Source organism: Schistocerca gregaria, chromosome 4, assembly GCF_023897955.1.
Source record: "Schistocerca gregaria isolate iqSchGreg1 chromosome 4, iqSchGreg1.2, whole genome shotgun sequence".
Lineage (NCBI taxonomy): Eukaryota > Metazoa > Arthropoda > Insecta > Orthoptera > Acrididae > Schistocerca > Schistocerca gregaria.
This window is the reverse complement of record NC_064923.1, coordinates 312943979-312970474: the sequence shown is the minus strand read 5'-3', so window position 1 is coordinate 312970474 and position 26496 is coordinate 312943979. Positions and strand designations below refer to the sequence as shown.

General features: G+C 42.1%; 1 protein-coding gene across 1 annotated transcript in view; it reads left to right on the top strand.

Annotated features, from left to right (window-relative positions):
• Positions 1–24635, top strand: part of LOC126268071 (odorant receptor 43a-like) — a 43304-nt gene extending 18669 nt beyond the window's left edge. The window contains exons 3-5 of the mRNA XM_049973509.1: positions 9194–9295; positions 17680–17835; positions 24579–24635. Of these exons, the coding sequence (XP_049829466.1) occupies positions 9194–9295; positions 17680–17835; positions 24579–24635 (315 nt within the window). The remainder of the gene's footprint in view (positions 1–9193; positions 9296–17679; positions 17836–24578) is intronic.
• Positions 24636–26496: the final 1861 nt, after the last annotated feature.

Here is a 26496-nt window from a genome sequence, read left to right as displayed (position 1 = left end):
ATGTAAAACTCACACCAACTACAGAGGACATGTCAGTGAACGTGGTGCTGTATGGACTGAAAAAACTGGCAATAAGCCAATGCCACGGTGCAGTGTGTGGAGCCCCTACAGTTGATCGCTAACAAGGGAACCTCCCCATCGCACTCCCTTCAGATTTTGTTAGACGTTGGCACAGCCGATAGGCCTTGAAAAACTGCACACAGATCAATCGAGAAAACAGGAAGAAGTTGTGTGGAACTATGAAAAAATTAAGCAAAATATACAAACTGAGCAGTCCATGCACAAGATAGGCAACATCAAGGATTGTCTAAGCTCAGGAGCGCCGTGGTTCCTTGGTTAGCGTGAGCAGCTACGGAACGAGAGGTCCTTGGTTCAAGTCTTACCTCGAGCGAAAAGTTTACTTTATTTATCTTCTCAAAGTTATGATCTGTTCGTTCGTTCATTGACGTCTCTGTTGACTGCAATAAGTTTAGTGTCTGTGTTTTGCGACTGTACCGCAAAACCGTGCGATTATTATTGAAGTAGCGAGCTATATTTGCTGGATTCATATTGCCCACGGAATACAACTCACGTATTTAATGCACTCTCGTCCGAAGTAGCGAACAGGCAACTGTCAGCCAGGGAGCTTGTTAGCAGGAATACTCTCTCTTCCGTGCGCCGTAGTCGAGTGACGTCATATGTTTCGATGTTTGTTTAGATGTAGCGTCCCCATACTACAGCGCAGTTACCTCGCATCGAACGGACAGATAATAATTGCCTGAAAATAAAAAATTAAAACTTTTCACACGAGGGAAGACTTGAACCAAGGACCTCCTCTTTGGGAGCAGCTCACGCTAACCACGGGACCACGGTGCTCCTGAGCTCACGTTGTCCTTGATGTTGCCTATCTTTCGCATGGACTACTCAGTTTGTATATTTTGCCTATTTTCTTCAGTTCCACACAACTTCTTGTTTTTCTCGATTGATCTGTGTTCAGTTTTTCAAGGCCTATCCACTGTGCCAACTTATAACTAAATCTGAGGGGGGTGCGATGGGGAGGTTCCCTTGTAAGCAACAGAGAGTGGTACAGATAGGAAGCAGGTCCAGCGCCACAGCCTCGAGTGCATGTCCAATATGCATCATTGATTCGCCGATGTTAAGGATGCTACCCAAAATATGTCCATTCTACTTGATCCAGTTGATAGTGTCATTGAGTTCTGGTGTGGAGTGGTTCAGTAGCTCATCTGCGTAGGCCCTGCAGCGATACGTATGACTGCCTGTGGGAGAGACCCTGTGGGAGAGTCGTAAGACTGGAGATATGAGACTCCAGTGCGATGGCATACAGTAACGTCAAATGCGGCATCCTTGACGCACAGAGTGGAATACAGTGGCATGTAGGTATTGATCCAACAAGTCTCCCATTGACCTAGACCACGGGGACACCACGAAGCAGAAGCTGGCGAATAGCATCGACAAAGAGTCGCGGAAACCTCATACTGATAGGAGAAATGGGTGTCGAATGTGATGAAAGTCACTTGCAAAATCAATGGAGATCAGCGGCACATAGAGCCTGTGGCTATCGTGATGAGGTCACAGCTATCCACCAAAGCCGTTTGAAGGGTATCCCAACCATATGCAGTCTGTTCTGGTAAAATGACCTAAGGTAAGACAGTGCGTGTGCACGCCGCTAAGGGGCACATATAGGTTTTATAATCTACGTTCATTAATGTAAGGGGGCGATATGAAGAGACATTGGTCGCTCCTGATGGTTTAGGCACTGGTAGAAGAACGTCAGTGACAAATTCGTGTGGTATCTGGAAGGCAGAAGTACAGAGTTCGTGAAGCATTTCTGTCCAGTGAGGGAGCATTAAAGTGGTGAACGCCCAGTAGAACTCCCTTGGAAGACCATCTGGTCCCAGCGACTTGTTCTTCATGCGCTTGTCAATTGCGTCTGCTCGCAGAATGCGCTGAATAATTGGTATAACGAGGGACGTCACCGTCAATTTTTTGCCAAACGTTACGAATTGATAGTCTTCGACTAAGGTGCACAGCGTTGGGCATGGCTAATAGCCAGGAGTCTCGTCTTTCGACACAGTTGGAATCGCAGCAGACGACGAAGCGATCATAACGTCTGGAAAATGGAGGAGTCATATCGTCTGCGAAGAATGTGGACCACTGCCGACGATTTGTGGAGCTAGCTGGGAAATAGATATTGGCTATGTGCATGTCAAAGATAGTGTCAGCCATGTCACAGCCAGGTGGGAGGAGTGTAATGTCTGTGCCTTGGATCCTTTTGCGAATGTAAAATGCCAGTCTGATCCCCGAGTGGTCTCCTACAGAGTTTATGAGTCATAGCCGTAAACCCGTGGTATTGTGGCAACATAAACTTCCTCAAGAAGGGTGACATCGACATTGGAGGCCCGGATACCCCATAGAGGAGCTGCAGCTTTGGTGTGGTACCGATCATGTCGATGTTCAATGTGACGAACTGGTAGGTGCGTGTTAGCAGGTATGGACGTACATCTACAATCGCTGGCGGCAGTATGGGTAGTGGACCTCAGGGAGAGCCCTTCACTCTGGCCACCAGGTGTCGATTCCAATATTGACGAGCAACCTATTTGGGGGGTGGGTCCCTGTGGAGGAGGCATTCATTCCTCCATATTGTCATCCTACACCCCCGTGTAAATGTTTCTTCAGTGTCCATGTGAATGTCATTGTGGCGAGAGAGATCATCAGAGTCAGCAGGGAGACAGACATGTTAACTTGTATACCGGTCGGTACTGGGGGCTTCCACTGGTTGCCCACCTGGCAAATCGTGCTGATCATCGTTAGAGCCGCCCACCGACACCAACATAGGACTGTTTGCTGGTTCAGTAGCGCCTCCATTGTCTTGGGTAGGAGTGTCGTGAGGACCTATGAGCGAGTGGCGACGACGTTTGCGCCGAGGAGGTGAACGTTGTTTGTTCACATGTTCCTCAGCATCTGAGGATGGCAAGGAGGAGTGTCGGCCTGATTCGAAGGCTATTGTCGATTCAGTGAAGGAGTTATGCCGGTATTTCGGAGAGGTACCCGCCTGTGGCGACCGTCGCCGGCGTCCTGATGCCGGCTATGTCGTCGGGTGGAGCGACTGCACCGCCCGAAGGGTGATGGGGTAGAGGGACGTGCCTGTCGGGGAGACCATGCGACGTGCTGGGCGAAGCTGTAGGCGTGGCGAGGGTCGCCGCGCAAGTTACTGGTAGGGTGATCAGCGTGGGACGCTTCTGACAATGGGAGCTGTGCGACACATTACCGAAAATGGCCCTCCTGGCCACAAGTGGAACAGGTGCAGGGCTGACCGTTATGCACTATAATGGCACGGCAGCCTTCGATAAGAAAGTACCACAAGTGACTCTGCAGATCGATACGAGCCTGAGATCCCATTGCAGTAGGATCCGAGCGCCACAATGACGGTTTCTGCGAGTAATTCGAACGGCAGCTCGTATATCTCCATCGTTCGCATGCCGAGACCGGATTGATCGACGGTAACGGGCCCTAAGTTGCCGTCGGAATGACGGAAACATAATCCACGTTTGGCTTCCTGTAGCACCCTGTCGCACGCCACGTAGTTAAACATCTTGGCGCACACGTTTCTACCAACCATGCACAGGTGGCTGTTTAGCTATCAGTACACGGCCCACAGCCAGACCAAAACATCCATATGTCGTCGTCCCTGCATCAAAGCCTATACTCGTACACGCACGATGTAATTCCCGTGCAGGAGAGGACATTTTAATTGAAGGCCGCTGCCTGGGATCAGGCATGTACGTGCGAAGGAGCACTGCATCGTTATTCTTAATAACGGGCGCTGAAGTATCGTGTTTATCCACCGATACAATGCAGTGACTCTCAGTTAAAATGTTCTCCTCTGTAGAGGAATCACATAATGTGTGAATAAGTACAGGTTGCGACGCAGAAACGACGACATACGGAAGTTTGGGTCTGGCAGTGAGTTGTGCACGGGTAGCCCAAGCAATTAAGGCAACTGCTTATGTAAAGCGAGAAATCCGGTTTCGTGTCCCGGACCGGCACAAATTTTCATTGTCGTCATCCCCTGATACAGCTGATGGTTGTTTGCATTCGCAACTGCGAATACATTCCATGTATATGAGTACATGTACAGTGTTCGTGAAAATAAACCTTTTCTATAAGGAAACGATAGACTTTCTTCAGTATGATGAAACTCTCCGCGCTTGTGCTGGCAGTAGCATGAACTACCGACACAAATCGGATGACGACGACTGCTATTTCTTTGTTCCCGGTTTTTCATTAGATAAAAAACATGTCACGTGGGGCACAACTACAGTAGCCGTTGGGTATTTATGATGCACAGCGTTGCGTCGTTTTTTCGTATTTCGATCTTGTGTATTGAACTGGGGACGTTGAAACGACGGAGAGGCTTCGTCCCGCCGCAACCCTCAGTGGTCCACGACCCCACAACAGGCCACAGCAGCCCACCCACCCCTTCGCCGCCCCACACCTAACCCAGGGTTATTGTGCGGTTCGGCCCCCGGTAGACACCCCCCGCCCCCTCCCCCCTGGGAACGTCTCATACCAGACGAGTGTAGCCCTAAATGTTTGCGTGGTAGACTAATTATGGTGTACACATACGTGGAGACAGTTTTTGCGCAGCAACTGCCGACATAGTGTAAAAGAGGTGGAATAAGGGGAACAAGCCCGCATTCTCCGAGGCAGATGGAAAACGGCCTTAAAAACCATCCACAGGCTGGCCAGCACACCGGACCTCGACACTAATCCATCAGGCGGATTCGTGCTCGGGACCGGCATGCCTTCCCACTCGGGAAGCAGCGCGTTAGACTGGCGGGCTATTTTCATCTTTATCGGATTTTAACATAAGTGAACTAGCAACCCTCGTCCATCATGTCCTTTGTCTACGGCGGCATCGAATGGCAAATGGGGTAGGATATCTGTCACTTCCGCTTTCCTCGGAGAAGCTATGCGAGACACAGTCGGTGCCACTTCCGTTCACAGCACTTCTGTTCGAGAAAAAGTTTGTATGAGAGGCGAGACACAGCCACCACACGAGGAACAGCGGTACCATAACTTTTCTTTTGCAAGCGATCATGAGTTGGGCGGTTTCTTTCTTACTGTACAAGTTGTACGATCTGAGCGCTCGTACGTCTATCAAGAGTCGAGAGTCGAGTGTCAGAGAGTCGGCCAGTAGGTTGCAACTCGTGGGAATGCAGGGAGAATGAAACAAGCTGATACTGAATAATATTAAATATTGAAAGTTAATTAAATATCGACGAGAGACAAGAAGTGCAAGGGCGATAGAATATTAATTAAAGAATTTAGGCGGAAAAGTACTATTAAAAGTCATTGAAAAGTTGTGTTCGTATTGAATTTGCTCAAGTGTTTAAGATTCACAATTGCTAGTAAGTGTTGAGAAACAATAATTGTCGTGTATGAGGTTTCATCTATAGTCGGGTAATTTTCATAGTTAAATTTCCAATAGGCACTAATCTGAGTCAAATGCTTTTGTAAAGATGCGAAGATGGTGACTTCAAACTGAAGTATCGCTAGGTTGAAATTGGTGTCTAATAAGAAGCGTCCACAACCAAAAGCGTCGGTCATATAAATTATTGAACATATACCATGTGCAACCCAAGATTTGTGAAGTTGCAATACAATTATCTTGCATAAAAATCGCAGCAGGACAATAGGATTAGCATTAGGCAGGAACTAAGAATTTGAGTCAAGTGTGCCGGCCCGGGTGGCAGTGCGGTTGTAGGCGCTTCAGTCTGGAACAGCGTGACCGCTACGGTCGCAGGTTCGAATCCTGCCTCGGGCATGGATGTGTCTGATGTCCTTAGGTTAGTTAGGTTTAAGTAGTTCTAAGTTCTAGGGGACTGATGACCTCAGATGTTACGTCCCATAGTGCTCAGAGCCATTTGAACCATTTTTTTTAGTCAAGTGTGGGTGAGCAGTGGGAAGATGGTATAATATGTTAAACATTGCTTCATACACGAAATATAAAAATATGTAATTACTGTTGATACGCAGAGAAGGTAGCTTTGAATTTTCGCTGCATCCATTATAGCAGTTCAATCAGTTCCTCCTCCTTTCTCTTCACAACCCAAGTTGCTTATATGCAACCACCCACAAAACTGAGTTTTTTTAGAATATGTATAATAAGAAAAGGAGTATTAGTAGAGATGTAGACTGCAGTTGTATTGAAACTGACAGGGTCTACACTAACTATGGTGTTACGTGATCCTTCTCGGGGTACTCTCTTTGTGTGGTGAATTAATTTCATTAGTCCGTCATATGTTGGTCCTGGCTATGTTTCGATATTCTTGGTGTCTTGCAGCAAGCGACGTGTTATATTTTTGTTCGATTCTCATCCACCGATTACAGCTCTGAATAATATTACGGAGCTGCTGTAGGACTGTACTCAACAACATATTCTCGCTGATTTCATTACAAAGTATTAATTATCCATTTCGTTCTACCCCAACGCGGATAGAGAAGTTCGCAATGTAGTTATATAAACAGCTTTTTTTCAACAGAAGTATTACTCGTTTTTTTCTACACATAGATCTACATATACACTTCTCAAACAACTGTGAAGTGCATGATAGAGGGAGTCCGACTGTAAAACTTACAGGGGCTTCTCCTCATTCCATTCACCTAAGAAGCCCGGCAGCGATAACTGCTTAAACGCCTCTGTGTGCTCTATAACTAGTCTTCTTGATCCCTACGGGAGCAGTTCAGATTTACCAACATGTTCGTGGCGGTCTTCCATGTGACTATTCGTGTTATCCTTCTTTGTACACGTTCAATATCCAGGTTCGAACTTTATCACTGATACGAAGGACGACGTTGACAAATATTTTAAATAAATCAGACTTTGCACTGATTGCTTCTTAAATGCCAGCGCATTTTTGCACGATCTTTGGCGAACTCTTTCTGTCTGATAATTAGAAAAGGATAAAAATAATTTCACCAATCATCACTACAACTCTCAGAACAAAACACGTACAATATTAAGCTCCAAATGTTGTTCCAGTAACCGTATTGTAATAAATTACCGGTTTCGATCTATAATGACCATAATCAGATCTGCATAAAGGAATGGCAAAAAAAAATACACTCGCAGACTGTCTACAGTTTAAAAACAATAAATAGAGCATAATGAAAAGTACCTACTTCTGACAACTATAAATATTTGTGAGGTTTAAGTATGAAGAGGCATACCTGTTTTACAAAAACAAAGTCCTAATGTATTGGAGCCATAGTGGCATCGTTAAATGTTAAACGCAAAATCAGCACCAGCATCGTCAAATATATGTAAATAACATCACATGCACGAATAATTTTGTCAGTAGTACTATTGTTTAAGGCAAGCTGCCGTACAGTAACCACAAGATATTTGAGTTGTAAGTTCACCAGATGTCGCTAATGTCGGGATACACTAGTTTTCAATAATTAACTGAACAGCGTAAAATAAAGGGGGATACAATAGTGAAGTCTGTAATGAGCTTATAACGTATAAAAGGGTTTACAGTAATAAAAAGCGATGAAATAGAACACGACAAAAGTCAGATTGTTAACAAGAGGAAGATTTAAGAGACAGTAGTTGACATATGCTCTAGTGCCAATATTCTAGATAATGACATAAATAATAAACACTTTTGGTAGTGCACAGGATAGTATTCAAACCATAAAACAAATCGCTAAAGAAACGACAATTAAAGAAAACATAGTGCTGCACATAATCAGCGCCCTCTATTATCGCTAACGCCAGAATTCCTCGTAGGCGACAAGTGGCTGGAGGAACGTTACTGCCAGAAAGCCCCTCGTACCCTGCGGTACTCCGTTGCAACAAAAGAATGATAAAATTCCGTAACAGTGCGTGATCCACATTATCTAGATAATGCAGTCTATGAAATGAACAGAGAAGGAAGAAGGAAATACTAGAGCCATGCGGAAAACGTACGAAAACGAAGTAAATATGTGAGGCACTCAATACTAGCTGAAACTATAAACAAACTATATATAACAGGGGCGTTCAGAGATTAAAATTAACCATTGTCAACTAAAGCAAAGTAGGTATTGGGCATGAAGTCGCTCTTTCTTTTTCTCTTCATAAAATTCAAGCTCCTCGTACAAATTACGCCCACGGCCTTCTTTCATTCTGTCTACAATACGAATACAATTCTCAATGCTCCTTAACGAATGACCAGTTTCAGATAAATGCTCTCCCAAAGCAGTTTTGTTCTGTGGCTGTGAGCGTTATTTAAACCTTAATTTAAAGGAGCGGCCTGTTTGGCCGATATAATATTCGTGACAGTTACTGCAGTCAATCCTGTGTACTCCATAGCCTCACATTTGTCATACTTCCCTTTCAGTTCATGTTTTATTCGCAGTTTTAGGGTGCTGTTAACCTGAAAGCCACATCTGACATCAGGTCACTGAACGCCTCGTATATACGGGTCACTGTTTCATTCGTGACAATGTCGCAGCTTGTGGAACCGTACATTATACTTTAAAGCAGTGGTTCCCAACAGGTGGTCCGCGGATCCCCCGGGGGTCCGCGAGCTACTAGGATAAAAAATATATTAAACATATTTCGTATGATAACAGTTTTTTTGTTTTGGCCTCTCAATATTTTTTCAATAATGAATACACCCATGTTTTTTCTAGGTACCAAAAATAGAAAACGTATAAAAAGTCTCTTAATTTGGCTTTTTTAGGTACTTGATACTGTGATATGAGAAGGTACCAATCATGCTCGATGAGGGGGTTCACGAGAAAATTTTGTTGGGAACCCCTGCTTTAAAGTACAAATGAAAGACATTTCAGTATAACAGCCTTTACGAACTATAAAATAATAATGTCCACTGATAACGAAGTCGACCCTCTCGTGATCGCAAACTCTCACCGTGACTTCATATGTTGTACAGACGAAAAAATGATAACAATTTTAGAAAAACTGGATGATTTATTCAAGAGAAAGAGCTTCACAAATTGACGGGGAACACGAAGGGACAACTTAGTTCCTACGCTATGTAATAACTAGTAAATATATAAAACACACATTTTTTGCTCTCGTTACCATTTGTTGCCGAAGCGGGAAAAATTCGAGCGTCGTAATCTAGATTGTATGACATTAAAACATCGATGAAGAAATGAGGAGAATATCGTTTGTTCACAGAACGCCGAGAGCGGATCGCTGATCAAGGTGTTGGTAACGGCACCAGCAGTCAGCATGCAGCTGCTGGTCTACTGTCTCGGAGCTCACAGCGTGCGGGAACAGGTGAAGACAATTATTTTCGTTTCTTCCCCTCTTTCACGACTCAAATAATTTATACCTACAATGACATTTTTACACTTTGGTTTAAAATAAAGGCTCTTCTATTTTTACAACTAACATTATGGGAAACACGCATACTACCAAAAAATCTTTTTCGACAGTAAAATATTCATTCAGTATGGGATCCCACAAAAGTAATTCCATGACCTACCACACACCCACGCTTTAGTGCCACCAAAGAATAAATTTAACACTAAATTTGCTCTCTGTCGCCGCTCCAGTGATTCTGTTTAACGTTAAATTTCATGCAACACCAACAAAACAACTGAATACTTAAGAGTGTTGCTTGCATTATGGAGTGATATAAAATCCTCTTACTACGACTCTTCTCCTTCAAGTGCAGGTAAATAAATACATGATAAGGCCATTGCCCTTCTGAGATAAGTAAATAAAAGTAAATAAATGTAAAGAACTACAATGTTCCTGTTCCTGCTTTGACATTACTGAAAGTCCCTCCAGCCCTGTGACTGGCAACATGAGAAACACCGCACCTGTAATGCTCTCAGGAGTCCTCAACATAACATATCCATCACTGGGATTCTGGCAAGTCTTTACTTTCTACCGATCTATTAAAGGTACAGCCCACTATAGTCGCTCAGACTTATAAATGCTTCATAAGGGCTAACTGGAACACATCTCATGGCTTAAAGTTATCTAAATATTTAGTTGCCTACACAATTACTTCTCCTCCTGAATATCAACCAAAATACTAATTTACTTTACATTCTGCCATTCCCTCGAATAATTTCACAATAGCTGCTGAGCGTAGGTTGCCCGCTGGATCACCATTAATCCACCTAGGTAGTACAAATTCATCGTTACTCGCTGAATCCCTCTTACACACCAGTCTAACATGTCTCAAATGATTCAAATGGCTCTGAGCGCTACGTGACTTAACATGTGTGGTCATTAGTCCCCTAGAACTTAGAACTACTTCAACCTAACTAACCTAAGGACATCACACACATCCAAGCCCGAGGCAGGGTTCGTACCTGCGACCGTAGCAGTCGCGCGGTTCCAGACTGAACGCCTAGAACCGCTCGGCCACCCTGGCCGGCAGTCTAACATGTGTACATACATTAGATTCCGATTGGCTTGATTTATAGGTTTTTGACACCAGATGTAAGCACCTTAGTTTATGATAGCCAACACATTTCTCCTGTACTTCTTCCACCAGTTGTATTGCATCAGATTTCATCTTACTTATATCAGTGGATAATGTTTCAATTACCTCGGCTTTGTTCTTAAAGCTAGTTCATAGAAATTCGTTATTTCAGTGACTTAAGTGTTACTGGCACCAACAGTCCGACATCTGTTCCTTCCTCAACCTGTCAGTGCCATGGTTTCAGCGCTCAAATTATGTACTTCCTAAGAGACTCCCGCCTTAAATATTGAAAAATTCTCGTGGCATCTATTCAATTCTTACTGCACTGTCATTTCCAATGCATGTTGTATTAAACTGAAGTCAACCTAAAGAAAACCTTCTTTGTTCACTTGTTTAGGTTTAAACCTGATTTGAATGCTTAACAGTTGGACTCGAATTTGTACAGATCAGACTTCAGTACCTTATAATTATCATCTGTTCTACCCTCCGGTTTGACACTACTAGAATTTGATTTAACAGTATTAGAATCTAACTTATATCTTAATTCTTGACTGTCAAATCTCATACCGTTGTAACTAGCATCCATCTTACTGTTTAACTCTCTTACATTAGAGTCTAATTATAGTAACATATCCTGTACAACGCTAAGTAGATGAATTTCCTTTCTTTTCTTCCCGAGAACGCTACTGTCTTCACTGACCTCCTCCTCTTTTGATGATATCAGGACCTTATCACTCATGGCAAAATCACTCTAACTAGTAACGGTATTTTATCTTGTCTCAAAAGAATCTCTTTCACCACATATGTCGGCCAAGCACTTTTATATTCATCTTTCCCTTCCACTGTCCCACAGTCTAATTGTTGCTTAATAAGAAACTCATTTCACGTTATTTTTAACACGTGACAGATATATCTACCTCTTAAAACTTGAATATTGTATCAGTTAATCATACGGATTGCTGTGCGAAAAAGGTTTAAGACACCTAAGACGAATCATCCTAGTCTTCTTCATCTTGAAGAACTTTCTCAGGAATGCTTACCTTCTTTCTGCGCTTTATTTGAGGAGCTCTATGATGTAATTTACGTTTACCATTGTCACTTTTTGAAGAAACAGGTTTTTAAGCCAACCATAAATATTTCTCTTTATGGAGTTCTCTTTTCTTCTGAGTGGAGGCTTGCTGGTTCGCGTGGTGACGTGTCTTTCGTTCCAGTGTCTGTCAGCACTGTTCAAGTTCTCTTTCGTTTGTTTGCTATCTCTTTTCTTTTTCACAATTCCACAAATGGCCTGACCTCTTCAGGTGTTGGGAAGGACATTTGGCCAGTGTGATGTGATGTTTAATGTAACAGGCGTTGTTACTGACCGAGTAGACCTAGAATTGTGTTCTTGAGCATTCGAAAGGCTAGCAGTTAAATCGCAACCAGTAGCAAGATCAGGCATATCTCTTATGTATGAAGACAAAAAGTCACTATTCGTGATAATCTACGTACTTTTCCAGTCGAATATTATGTAAAAATCAACACCTATTTCTTTCAGGCACTGCCTATAAGGTATATGTTTTACAGATTTTTTGTTGATGTCAGGTAATGTAGCACACTTTCTAAAAAAATTAGAAATATTTTGAATATTTTTGAACCTGTTTGGGGTTATTAAAAATTACAAAGAAATTGACGCAATTTTTTTCCAAAATGCTTCCTCAAATGGAGGTACCATTTAATCCAATGTTATACATTTGAAGGAGACCAAATTTTTACCAGGTATGCATAACATTATGGTCAAGGTACTAGACCTATTTAATTCCATCTACTATGTATATTACAAGGATAAAAAATATCACATCTTACATTCTAATTTTTATAATTTTTTCCTAATAAAACTGTTATTTTTTCAATAATTTTATTGATTCTGCAATAAAGATTAGGTCTACTACATAAGTATTGACTATTGCAAGTTACAGAAAAATGCTTTATAAACTTTAGGAAATATTTGTACCTGAATTCTGAAAAAAATACAACTTGCGGGAAGTTGCGAATGAAGATATGAGTCCAATTAAACTGTACCTCAGAACATTCTTGAAGCATTGTTTTCACCTGCAGTATTTCTTCATCTTCAAGCTTCCTCTTGGTATTTCTTTTAGCACCTCTTACTTCTTTGGGAACTTGAAGAGCACATCGTTCAGCTTCATTCACCCATTGTCTGTCAGACGCAAGCAGTTGATATTCCATATTAGAACCACATATTCTTCCTAAATTTCTCAGGACTTCCAACCTTCCTATCACTCCATCATTGAAACATATCACTGCATCTAGTACACCAACTTTTAATGTATTTAGTCCTACAAAAACCTTCTTGGGTAAGCTTTCCCATATGCAATGGTTGAAACTTTCATTTGTATTCTGAGTGCCCTCATGAAGACATTTACTAAGCAAAACAGGGTTACTCAGGTCTCTAAAAGTTGGTTTTATTTCATTCATAACAGGCTCAGGAAGAGAATGCTTATGATGGTATATTTGACCACATTTTTTGCTTTTTGGTAACCACACCAAGAATCTGCTCCTTTAGGACAATATCCGTGAACAGGGTGGTCATCTGTAGACAAATTATGAAAGTTGGTGGCCCATACAGCTTTTCTCATTGCTGTAACATCATTCAGAGGTGCAGTTCGTCTAATGGCCAGTCCATAGTAACTCTGAAGAAAGGTTCTTTCAGTTTCTGTCAATTTGCCTCGGTCAGACAGATATTTTCTGTCAGACAGCAAGTTTCCTTTCATTTCTCTTCGTAGCTTTGTCAATCTAGCACCCATCCTCTTTTGCACATGTCCACAACACTCCAGTTTTGTTCCCAAGGTATCACCATAAACATTGAACTCATTAATTTTATTGAAAGCTTTAGAGTCCACTGGGTATATCTAATGTTATAAACGGGCACCAACCTCTGAAAGATTTTTAGTGCTCCATCACTATGCATACCTCCACTGTAACAATAATAATTCTTAGACAATTGGTGTTCAATTTGTCGTTCGGTGTTACAATGGCAAGTGTGGCAGTTCTTAGATAAGCACTCAACATCAACAACTTTTCCATTCTCCAGAGAAGTAGCACCTACAACATCATCCAAGGAACGATGTCCTCGACGTTGCCATGTCTCATCAAGTGCAACAGCAATATCCCTGGTTCGACTAATATTTACAGTTACTTCTACTGCACGAGCAGAGTATCAGCCAGTGTGAAAACTGTGGTCAGAAGAAGAACCTAAAGTGTAGAGACAGGCGAAGAACATCCTATACAGTAATCAACAAACAAATTTAAGCAAACGGTCAATGCTCAATTAATGACCGCTTTTAATGGTTAAAGAACCTACGTTAAGAACCTCATTAATTACTATTTGAAGCATAAATTTCTAGAAGAGACCATTTCAAAGACATATGCAATAAACTAGGCTCCACGACTGGTCAAGGCTGCACAAACACCTTTCTAGATCTATGTCCGCACGCTGTAAATCGCTGTGAACTGCATGCCAGAGAGTACTACACAAAGTACCAGTTATGAGGGCCCCTTTCTTTTCCATTAACGTATGGAACACGGGAGAGAGTTATTTAATCGCTTCTATGTGCGCTTTAATTAGTCTAAACTTGTCCTCGCGATCCCTACGGGAGTGACCTTTGGGGCTCATAGTATATTCATAGATTCATCACTTAAAACTGGTTCTAGAAACTCACTCGGTAAGCTTTCAAGGGATAGCGTCTTCCAGTTTAGTTCTTTTAGCATCTCTGTGACGGGCTGCTATGGATCAAAAGAACCTTTGATCATTCGTACTGCTCTCTCTCTATTCGTACAAATCCCCTGCTGGTGCTATTTGGTACGGATCCCCAACACTTGAGCAGTGTTGTAGGATGAGTCACACGTGTGTTATGTAACTAATCTCCTTTGCAGACTGATTCCATTTTCCTGGTTTATTCTGTTTGTAAACAGAAGTCTGCTACCGGCTTGACCAAAAATGAAAGTGACAGAATTGGGAGCTCCAGATGACCAAGCGTTTAGAACAGTATAGCATATTTGGCGTGGATAAAGCGAGGCATGAGATACTTAAGTTAATGTAATTTCGAAGCAGCGGTTACCGCAGCGAATAGAGTACAGATTGGTACTCGGAGGGTCTGGGGTTACAGACACTGTTCAGTATTTTTTCTTTTTGTGTTCAATTTTTACGTTACTTCCACTGTAAATAAAACGAAATAATGCTCAATATATTGTATTTATTAATATTTTCATAAAATGGATGTAAAGGAGTGGTCAAAGAAAATTTGGGTTTGCAAATAAATTTTTAGGAAAACATTGTAAAGCGTACACGAGAACGTCGTACATAAAATTACATACTTTTATTGTTTTGCAATTAATGATTCACAATTTCTGCCGTGATTTTCATCGTAAAAACAGAGGAAGCAGTAATTTTGTCGGCTTCTTGCACAGCTACAAAGTCACATTTTTACAATTACGTGGTGGTTTTAAAGTTTCTGTAGGAAAACAGCTTTAGTTTGCATTCATAAAAGGTCTCTCTCGTTGTACAATATGGTAGCGAACCACGCGTAACGCTGATTTCGCCAAAGATTGTCAATTGAATGTATTTTTATCCACTGTTGTCGGGATGTGATTTCTTTTTCTCTCTCGATGTGATATAACAAGTTTTGAAGCTTTTTGATCAAGTATTTAACTTGATGATAATAACAGATATCGCAGGCTTGCAGCAGCGAGTGCATTTGGGGCTGTGGATTCACGTTAACACTGCATGATGGCACTCCTTACTCATCTTGGAAAATCACGTTGTAAAATTTTGGATTTGCTTGTCCTCCACACAACCCAGTTAACAGAATAATTTTGTTCTGCTGCACGTAAAGCTTCTTCACTTCAGTAACAAAGTTTTTGTAGAAGATTGACGTAAGTTTACGAGATTTTGATGAAGTAATGACGACGTTCCTATATTTTTTCACGTGCTCATCGACCAAAGTTTCTTTTGTCTATCCTTTCATGACTTTTATGAAAATATTAATAAATACAATGTATTGAGCATTATTTCGGTTTATTTGCAGTGCAACTAACGTAAAAATCGAAAATAAAAACAGTTCCTTATAGGAGCTCGGCCACAGGCTTTCAGGTTACCGTTACGCATTTTTCCCGCTGCGCCGACCGCTGCCTGCATCATGATGTTCAGATGTGTGTGAAATCTTATGGGACTTAACTGCTAAGGCATCAGTCCCTTAGCTTACACGCTATTTAATCTAAATTATCCTAAGGACAAACAGAAACACCCATGCCCAAGGGAGGACTCGAACCTCCGCCTGGATCAGCCGCACAGTCCATGACTGCGCCGCCCCAGACCGCTCGGCTATTCGCGCGCGGCTCTGCATCATGCTTTACCGGCCCCGCGACAAATATGCTACTTACTTCTAAATGCTTGGCCATCTGGAAATCCCCCTTCTGTCACTTTCGGTTCCAGCTAAGCCCTGCATATACGGTAGATTCGGACGTAATCGGTGATGTTACCTTGTCAGCCTATGATGTTTGCATTTCATATCGCTTCAGTAACATCCATGTACTTGAATGAGCTGATCGACTCTAAAAATGGTTCAAATGGCTCTGAGCACTATGGGACTCAACTGTTGTGGTCATTAGTCCCCTAACCTAAGGACATCACACACATCCATGCCCGAGGCAGGATTCGAACCTGCGACCGTAGCAGTCGCATGGTTCCGGACTGCGCGCCTAGAACCGCGAGAACACCGCGGCCGGCGATCGACTCTAATTGTGAGTCTTTGATACTGGGTCACATGACAGTACACCACTTTTAAATCTTATGGAGATCCAACTGAAGTCGTGTGCAGCTTTTTTCAGACAGTATATTACAGATAACTGCAGCATCTACGAGATGCCTGAGTTATTATTAACATTGTCTGCAAGATCGTTAATCCTCATATGCAACATGAACAGCGATGGCCCCAACAAAATTCCCTGGGCACGCCTAAAGTTAATTAGGCCGAGGACTGTCCAGCTGAGGTAAAATGATGCGTTCCCCCTACCGAAAATCCAGTTACAAATTTCTGCTTATACTACGTACGACCGTGCTTTTTATAGTTATCGCAGGACAGGTATCGAGCCAAATGGCTTCCAGATGTCAAGAAATACGGCGTCTACATGACTGTCTTGATCCACGGCATTCCAAGACTATAACTAAGGAATGTCTGATATGAGAAATATCTGGTACATGCGCCCACACTCTGACTGGTCGACAACTGCACACACATCTGCAAGCAGCGGGTAGCCAAGCTTCAGGCGTCGTCAGCAACCAGCAAAAACTCCTGCAAGTCAGCCACGTCTCGCTATCGAAGCCACAACGTGCAGCCATCGCTTGACTATTTACCTCTGCAAAGATCACGTGGCTGGAAATAGTTCGCGCTGTGGTCGCTCGCCAAGGCAGTAATTAGGGCGGCGCACGGCCTCCGACAACCAGTCCTCTTCGGTAGTAAACCCTAGACACGTGAACACACCGATCTTTCCGGCCCTCATTCGCAGGACAGTCGACGACAGTCGACGTTCGAGTATTCGTCGACCATTTACTCCGATTATTAAAAGGTCCCTCATTCGCAGCACATATGCTCCCAAATACCGCCGACTGTGGCTGGACCTCCCCTCTCGGCGCAACACCGGCCCGCAGATGTAACCTTGTGTTGCTTGCTTCACTGTGTTAGGGCTTCATCACGACCTCTGCAAGGAGTCGCTTGCCAAATGTTATCTGTTTTTGTAACCCCCTAAGAATCAGATGGTTACTTGCTAAGTGTTACCTCCTTTTGTTACTCTTCCAGGATAAAAGAGTTATCATTTCTAATCCACTCGACTGCTGTTATTCTGTCTGTACTGTACCGTGGTCATAACATAATTAGTTCGTGGAACACCAGGGAACAACTAAATTGTCTGATTTACAGATAATACATAGCATCATCTCAGAGAATAGATAGACGGAAACAACAGGAATCCATGTGATCTCTCAAAGTTACCGAAGTGTCTCGACGAAGTAGGCTCATATTAGCCTGTACTACAGAAATGTAATTAGAGAATACCTTTCACAACGAATTAACACTAATTCGCTCCAAAAGTGAACAATTCCCGTGAACCTTCAGATAGTGAGTTGTCTGCAGTTTGCATAGTTAAATACTGGTCTGTTTCGTGATTTTAGGGTGAGCTGGTGTCCGTGGCTGCATACAGTTGTGGCTGGCCAGATACCGACATCAAATTCCAGAGAGCATTGCTGCTGGTCATGGCGAGGGCACAGAAACCTCTAAGTCTCACTGCTGGTGGTGTCTACCCCATACAGAGGGCCACCTTCCTTTCGGTAAGCATTTAATGACTGTTCATACTGTTCGTTGTGGACATTACAACATTAATTCTCTGGATTATTTCGCGATGGTGACACCACCTGACAACAATGGTGTTCTTGTAGATGGAGCACGAGAGCAACTGGGCATGGACTAGACATCTAACACAAAGTAATCCCATTAAACACATGAGGAAACACATAAGATCCATATTATACGACCCAAGTGGAAACGGTTCACGATTCTTCCAAAATTCGGGTCTATTGTTTTATCGTGTCTTTTCCTTTTTCGGCAACAGAATTATTAATTTAGATTAGCGATTTTTTTCTTTTTATAATCTTTCTTTCGTCCCCTGCATTCTCCATTTGTCTACAATGACGGTTCCACTTTCGAAGGAATCTATTACAACTTCGCTTATTGTCTTCTTTCAAATTTCGATAATTTTAAGTATATTCGACATGTATTTATGGGTGACACTCTTCCTTCAGCGGACAGCCGGTCATTATGTACTTTAAGTTCTGCTAAATGAAAGCGAACTGATCGTTCATTTACCCGCGGAGGAACTACATGTAACATTACGAAATGTAAAAAAACGGCTGCACATGCTGTAATGCTATGTTCTTCTACCACTCTCATACGTACGTCTAATTAGAACTGTTTTCGTATGTTCGGTATGGAAGTTATTACAATGATATCCCTCAATTCTGCTAGATTTTGAAAAACGGTTCTGCCTTGTGCACAGTTCTGATGTTTACTAATAATTTTAATTGTAAGGCATGAAATTCTCTTGTTTACTTTATAGCTATTAATTTATAATCAGAATTTAGCAGTGAAATTGGGCGAAAATTATTTTAATTTTTGTTTAAATTATTTTTTGGCGCAAGAAATATTTTACTCTCCTCAAACTCAGCCGGAATCATTTTACGCTGAATAACCTCCAACGTCTGTGATTTTCGCACCCACTATTGGCCAGTTGTTGTTGTTGTTGTTGTGGTCTTCAGTCCTGAGACTGGTTTGATGCAGCTCTCCATGCTAATCTATCTTGTGCAAGCTTCTTCATCTCCCAGTACCTACTGCAACCTACATCCTTCTGAATCTGCTTAGTGTATTCATCTCTTGGTCTCCATTTACGATTTTTACCCTCACACAGTAAAGCTGGATGCCCTCGGGAAAAATTACGGCTGTAGTTTCACCTTGCTTTCAGCCGTTCGCAGTACCACAACAGCAAGGCCGTTTTGGTTCATGTTACAAGGCCAGATCAGTCAATCATCCAGACTGTTGCATGTGCAACTACTGAAGAGGCTGCTACCCCTCTTCAGGAACCACACATTTGTCTGGCCTCTCAACAGATACCCCTCCGTTGTGGTTGCACCTACGGTACGGCTATCTGTATCGTTGAGGCATTCAAGCCTCCTCACCAACGGCAATGTCCATGGTTCATGGGGGGCTGAAAAACTCTGCTGGCAGACCATCGGCTCCCGGGGATTTTTTGGTGATGAGGCGGACAGAATCTCATACACGTCCTCTTCTCTGATAACCTCGAGAAAATCTTCGTTGTAATCTTATGTCAGCTGTCGGGCTAGGACGTCCAAGGATGCATCACTACTTTGATTTACAGAATATAGCTCGCAATAATAGCGATAGATCTCGTCCATGATATCCTGCTGGGTTCTGAGAATCGTACCTTTTTTGTTGGACTTTCATGAATAACAGTCCCTTTTTCGTATGCTTCACTAAATTTTACAAGGAAGTAGTTTCCTCTTCTGACACCGAATTTGCCTTCGATTTTATTTTCAACCCTTCCATTTGATTTCTCTTGACATTAAGTAACTTGTCTTTGACTTTTTTGATTGCTCTCCGAAGTGAGGAACCTGCTGAGACCTGATTATAAAGAACTCTCAAAACGGAGTAGTAAAATTCTATAGTGCATTTCATTTCTCTTGAGCTCTGGGAACTGTATTGAATAAGAACCTTCCTCAACTTTGGCTTCGCCATTTTAACCCACCAGTCGATAGCAGTGGCATATCTCCTACGTTTATGTAACTCACATAACCGGGAATTACTAAATCCGACATTAAAACTTGTTGTAACAGGCCAATATCAGTCGCGGATTCGTACAAAAAATTCCTTAAGTGCCGATAATGTCAAACCGGACGTAATTTTATTTATGTTTATAGTGGTGATAGAATAAGATTGCGTCATTGTTCTGTCACTATGTAGTAGTTTTGCTGAACTAATTTAGTTTCCTGTGGTTCAGGGTTCAGTTAAACTATTAACAGGTTTCTCGGAACGCTGAACATGGAATAACACTTTAATCGATTTATTAGTTACTGTCCTGTTTTTTTTCTTTTTCAACTTCTGAGATTTTATCTTGTACCGCTAGCAGACATTTCATTGTAAGCTTTCTGTTTTTTCTCCAGTGATTCGTGTGGGACCGTTTGGTACCGAACATTCTTTGGGCTTGAGTCGCCCTTTCCAGATTTTCCCTACCCTTGCTTGCGTGCTACATTCACATTTGGTTGCGTGTTTCTTTTACTTCACGGCTCATCTGGAACACCAGCAGACGCTTTGGTAATTTCTGTTGCTGGCGCCTGCCCTGCGGTGTTGTCCGTGATTTCTTTTTGGCCACCACTTCCTTGTTCTTTATTAATATCATTTACTTCCTGATAGAGGGAAACAAATGGAAACGGCAGTTTTGCAACCTCTCCCTGAATTTATTTAGTAACAGATAGCTGCTGCGCCGGCCAGTGTGGCCGAACGGTTCTAGGCGCTTCAGACTGGAACCGCGCGACCGCTAAGGTCGCAGGTTCGAATCCTGCCTAGGGCATGGATGTGTGTGATGTCCTTTGGTTAGTTAGGTTTAAGTAGTTCCAAGTTCTAGGGGACTGATGACCTTAGATGTTAAGTCCCATAGTGCTCAGAGTCATTTGAACCATAGCTTTGCAATCAGCTACTTCACCTGTTGTTTCTTGCAAATTAAGACTGACTACACCCCCTTCATTTTCTAGTACCACATGTTTTTATTACCTTTCTGTTTATCAGTGTCCATTCGCATTCTACCTTGCTTTTCCTCTGCCTCCGCATAGCACTGTTTTTGGTTGCGAACTGAGGGAGTTGTACAGGACAGCTCGTCTTCTGAGCAACTATCAGCTTTCTCCAGAGGTCGTTTTTTCGGTTGCGTTTTAGTTTCACGTGTAGTGGTAACAGGGTTTCCCTTTGTTGTTAACGGGGGAATTTGACTGTTATTGTGAAGGGGGACATCGGCTTGGCCCGCTGCGTTAACATCCTCATCCAGTTGATCCGGGCTGTTCTTTGGTAACAAATCGTTTAAGGTAAGTCTTTGACGCTGTATCAAAGTACTTTTAAAGAACAGCAGTTCGCCGCAGACATTCCTGTCTGAAGTAGCTTGCTGACCTGCATAAACAATTTGTGCCTTATACCCACAAACAGTTATGTGAGACGGAATATTTGTCTTAACGTCCATCTCCACACAGCGGACCCCATTGAAACATTGCAGTTTAAAGCGAGGCCAGCGTCTTTCATTTGCAGTTGATTTAACGTCCCCTAATCTTATCATTTTTAATTTTGATGGGAATATTTAAGACACGAACGGTTTTGTAATTAATGTCAACTCTATAGATGGAAACTTTACTTTTATAACCATTTCTATGCACAAAATCTACTTCATAACGCCACTTTCGTAACAGTTTATCAACAGTGGCAACACTGAATAACTTGACAAAAACACAGTATTTTTCCTGGTCCAGTTTCCAGGTATGGACGGTTTCAGAATTGAGATCAGTCACCTGTGTATTCCAGTCATATATTTCCAAGGATCTCGTCTGAAAACGACGGGATTCCTTGTCAAAAGCAAATACTAGAGTATTTGACTACTAGACTTCTTTTTATTATGGTATTCCGACAGATACCTTAACGCCCACACTGTCGTAATTGTAAAGTTATTGATTAGAGAAACTCATCTATTTATCTGAACTGTGTCAGTGTTTTAAATCCTGCCAGCCTCTGTCGCTCAATAGTAAGGCTAATGGCCCCTACAAAACTCTCCACTCTTGCCTAGGCTTCACTTTCTGAACACCACAGTGCTGGGGAGAGTTTCTGACGGCAGCTGCTCCAACGCTCGCGGTCGATTGTTGTTTAGAAAACGGACTCGTCAAGATAGTAAAAGTTTATAATTATCCCCGTATTCCCGATTACATTGGGCATTGAGTGGAGCACCTTACACAATAATGTTGGAAGACTCTTACCGTCTCGGGAAGGTTAAGCCCACCTGACATTAGCACTAGAGACATTAAGTATTATCTATTTGTGTTATTAATAATTATTCATGCCAAAAGTTGCAAATACCAGTGTCCCAGAGGCAGGTTAAAATGTTAGTATCGTAGTTAACTAATCAAAGGAAAAAAGAATCATTAGTGAAACACTATTTTGTGTTTTTTGCTGGTCACAGTTCTCTGTAGGTATTCCACTTCCTTTGCAACGTCTTCCCAGCACTGTGTTATGCGGGTCGACTTCCCTCTGTACCTGTTCGTTGGCTGTTCCCATTTATTCAAAAAGAAATTTCAGGAAATGGGGGGCGTCAGAGGACGCAGTCCTGTAATGTTAGGAGGCAGAAGGCACCATAGGAATGAATGACTTTTACTTTTTTTCTTTTAGCTTTTTGCCCAGTATTGTCTTCTGTTGGAATATGAGACTGCTTTTTCCAGCATTCTGTATGAATGATTTGTGTTTCTTAAGGCTGGATATTCACAACCACTACTGGATACGGTGTCGTCTACGTATGCAAAGAAGAGACTATAGTTTACGATTTTTTGCCAGATGGAAGTTGAGAGGCTGATGGATGACATTGATGACGTTAATTAAAGTTGTGGACCACATGTTCGGAAGCGGTATGATTCGTAGGCCATTTTACTGCAGTCACAGAGATACACCAGTTTCCAACAGATAAGTGAAAATGGTACTACGTCCCAGAGGTTTGACGCCTGAAAGCAAACGCATTAACATGCGTTAGCTATAGAGCCTTCCTTAGTAACATTACCGAATGCAGGAAGCTTATACGAACTTCGTAGGCTGGTTCTCTACTGCTTCCTTGAAAACTGTGCGATGCATTGTGTGAGAGTTATCATTCCACCTAGTCCACAACCGCCTATTTTTGTATGGAGTAATAATAGGATATCATGGGGTAACATGATAATACGATGCGGTAATACAACGAAGTCAACCCTTCATGAATGAAGAAAATAAAGGAAGATTAGGCACTATCGGCCCATCGCCATTGTGTGTAGTGGAAATCGGGTGATAGTTCAAATGAATAAGAGCAGTGAATGAATTTGATCGTGGCCTTCTTGGTAGGACCATCCCACGATCGGATGAAATGATTTTAGGAACCTACGAAGGCCCAAAATCCGAATTTTCGCTCTTGTATTGAAGCGCTACTACTTCCGAGAACATATCCACGCCTTAATCTTTGTGTGATTCGATCGTAGTCGGTGAAGTTAGGTGTTTTTTTGTGGAGGCAATCTTGTAGTCTTTCTGTAACCATCAGTGACTTCAGTTCCCTGAGAATCAGTCGGTATGAACAAGGTTAACAGTGTTTGTTCGAATCCTTAATACTGAATTAGATTAAGGCCTCGAAATATAGTTCATACTCATAAGGTGAACTGTTTCCATATTCCTTCCTCATTTCTAGAATGGTGCGACGACGAAATACCAGTATTCATCTACATCAGCGTCGTATTCCACAAGCCACCTGAGTGAAATTTCTAATACTCCTTCTCCCTTGTAATATACATCTTATTAATGATCTGTTATCCCGTCGGCAGAGGAGTGTTTAGCGCATAATGGAACAAAGAAACGAATCTTAGCCTGAAACTTCATGGCAGATTAAAACTGCTGTGTGGCAGACCGGCACTTGAACTCGGGACAGGCGGACGGTGTGACCGAGCGGTTCTAGGCGCTTCTGTCTGGAACGGCGCGACCGCTACGGTCGCAGGTTCGAATTCTGCTTCGGGCACGGATGTGTGTGATGTCCTTAGGTTAGTTAGGTTTAAGTAGTTCTAAGTTCTAGGGGGCTGATGACCTCAGATGTTAAGTGCGATAGTGCTCAGAGCCATTTGAACCATTTTTTTGAATTCGGGACTTTTGCCTTTCGTGGGCAAGTGCTCTACCGACTGAGCTACCCAGGGACGGCTCATTAGCCGTCCTGATAGCTTTAATTCGGAAATTAGCTCGTCTCCTACCTTCCAAACGTCACACAAACTCTCCTGCGAACCTTGCAAGACTAGCGCTCCTGGAAGAAAGAATATTGCGGAGACATGGCTTAGCCACAGACTGGAGGATGTTTTCAGAAAGCTGTGAGGCTGAGTAGTGAATCTTGCTTTGGTTGCCCAGTCGGTAGGACACTTGCCCATGAATAGCAAAGGTCCTGAGTTAGAGTCTCGGCCCAGCACACAGTTTCACTCTGCCAGTATGTTCATATCAGGGCACACTCCGCTATAGAGTGAAAATTTCATTCTGGAGGTGTTATCCTATTAGTTGACCTTGCCAGAGATTCAATAAAAGCAATTTAGAAGATTATTAAGTAAAGGAGAATCGGTTCGAATATGACTTCGCCCCAGCAGAATTTTACTCTTTTTTCTACAAGTAGATCACGGGCAGTAGACCTCTCACTTCAGGGTTTCGATATCTTCACCATTTTTCTGCTTTTTGCTGCCAGTGTCTTACTTTGACCGAACTGTTGCAGCTGCTGAACGCTGGCTACTCGTACTACGCTGTTCTTCAGAACTTCACTGGCCGCTGAAGGCGCGCCGTACGTCAAATACCAGCATCGCACACACCCTGCTTGTCAGGAGAAGGGCAGTCGCCAGTACCTGATAACCTCCCTCCATTCATGAGCACCAACGCGCTTCTGACAGCACCAGTGGACGAAGCTCGGACATGAGAAATAAATGGACACACCACGATGCTTATAACTGGTCAACAATATGAACTGTCACTCATCTCCTAACTGCTGAAAACTGATTTTGTACAGTCTAAAATGGTACTGCACAGTGTAACAACTAAGACGTCATTTCATATACAATGAATCTGCAATAAATAAACAATACAGCAATATCAAAATATTTCCTGTCGTCTTTTCCTTTTTTATGGATTGAAATGTAATATAATTGTAGGTAAATCAATGATACTCTTATTGTTCTGGTCCTTCTACTCATCTCATCGTTTCTACATACATTCTGGCATAATTCCGCTCTCAGCATTTCACACACTCAACTTCCCCCACAAATTCATTATTTTTTTCGCAAGACATTCTTCGACAAGCTGCTGCGTACTTTATTCCTCAGAAGCAATTAAAACAGGAAAGCAGCAACGGAGTGAGCGCTGATATGAAACTTCCTGGCAGATTAAAAATGAATGCTGGACCGGGACTCGAGTCCATGACATCGGCCTTTCCCACGAAAGCGTCAAAAAGCCATGAATTTTTTGTATCTTGACCTCAACCTTTGCACTGGTTAACTTTACTCTATGAGAAAAATCAGTGAAAAAATTCATTGAAATTGGAGAAAAGTTTCGTACGACTCCCTATTTAACAGACCTTTCATTATCTTTATTGGAGTTCAAATACTATATCCGCATTTTATGGCAAGTAACAGATCATGGGTGATCAGATCAAAGTCTTTACATAAGTCTAGAAACAGCCAACAGTCAGGTCATCTTCTTATACAGCGTTACGTACTTGCTTCGTCAAAGATATCAGGTTCAGCAGTTTTGTTTCTCAGGAAAAAAATCCGAACGTTCACTGCTATTTTGTTTCTATTCAAAAAATATACAACATTTTAGGTAAACTTCTTTCAAGTGTTTTGGACGTGGTAGATACACTGAGTCAGGTATTTTCGTTGTTGGAAATAGTGGTACCCAACCTGTTCGTAATTACCCTTTGAGGGATAAAATAAAATTTTCTGTGGGCTAAAAACGAAAGGCTTGCATTGTGTTTTGACCACGAAATTAAATTATTTTTTAAAAAAGATTATTGTTATCTATATTTCGTAAGACTGTGGTACTGATAATTGACAGCACCATACAACACTGACAATGTCATGGCTACTACACTGCGGTAGAGCTTACACAATATTATTCTCGAAACTGTTATTACACAATTTACCAGTCTTTGCGTTTTCAGCACTAGCATTAACATGTGATACAATACGGCGGCGGTTACAATTTTTTGAAACGAATTTATGAACGTCTTCTTCCTCACATAGTCCACCGTCTGCACACATAGTTTGTACTTTGTACAGTGCATCTATGACAGTGAAATGGAAACATAATATACTTAATGTAAGCTTAAACACGTGATGAAAATGTCTTCTGGGAGTTATAGGAAGTTCTTGCACTAAATTAGAAATTGCTTCATTACTCACTTAGAAACTAGTAAACGAACTAAGTGACAGTGCAACACAATAGTTGATTTGTAATGACTACTACTATTACATTGCTGTAGAGCTTACACATTATTATTATTAATAATATGGAGTTAGAAATAAACCATTGGCAGCCGGAAGTGTTTCACATTTCAAAAGTAGGGAGTCTAGGAATTAAGTTATTTATAAACAGTAAGTATAGTGCACATATTTTAGCTTGGTTAATTTTATATTAGGATG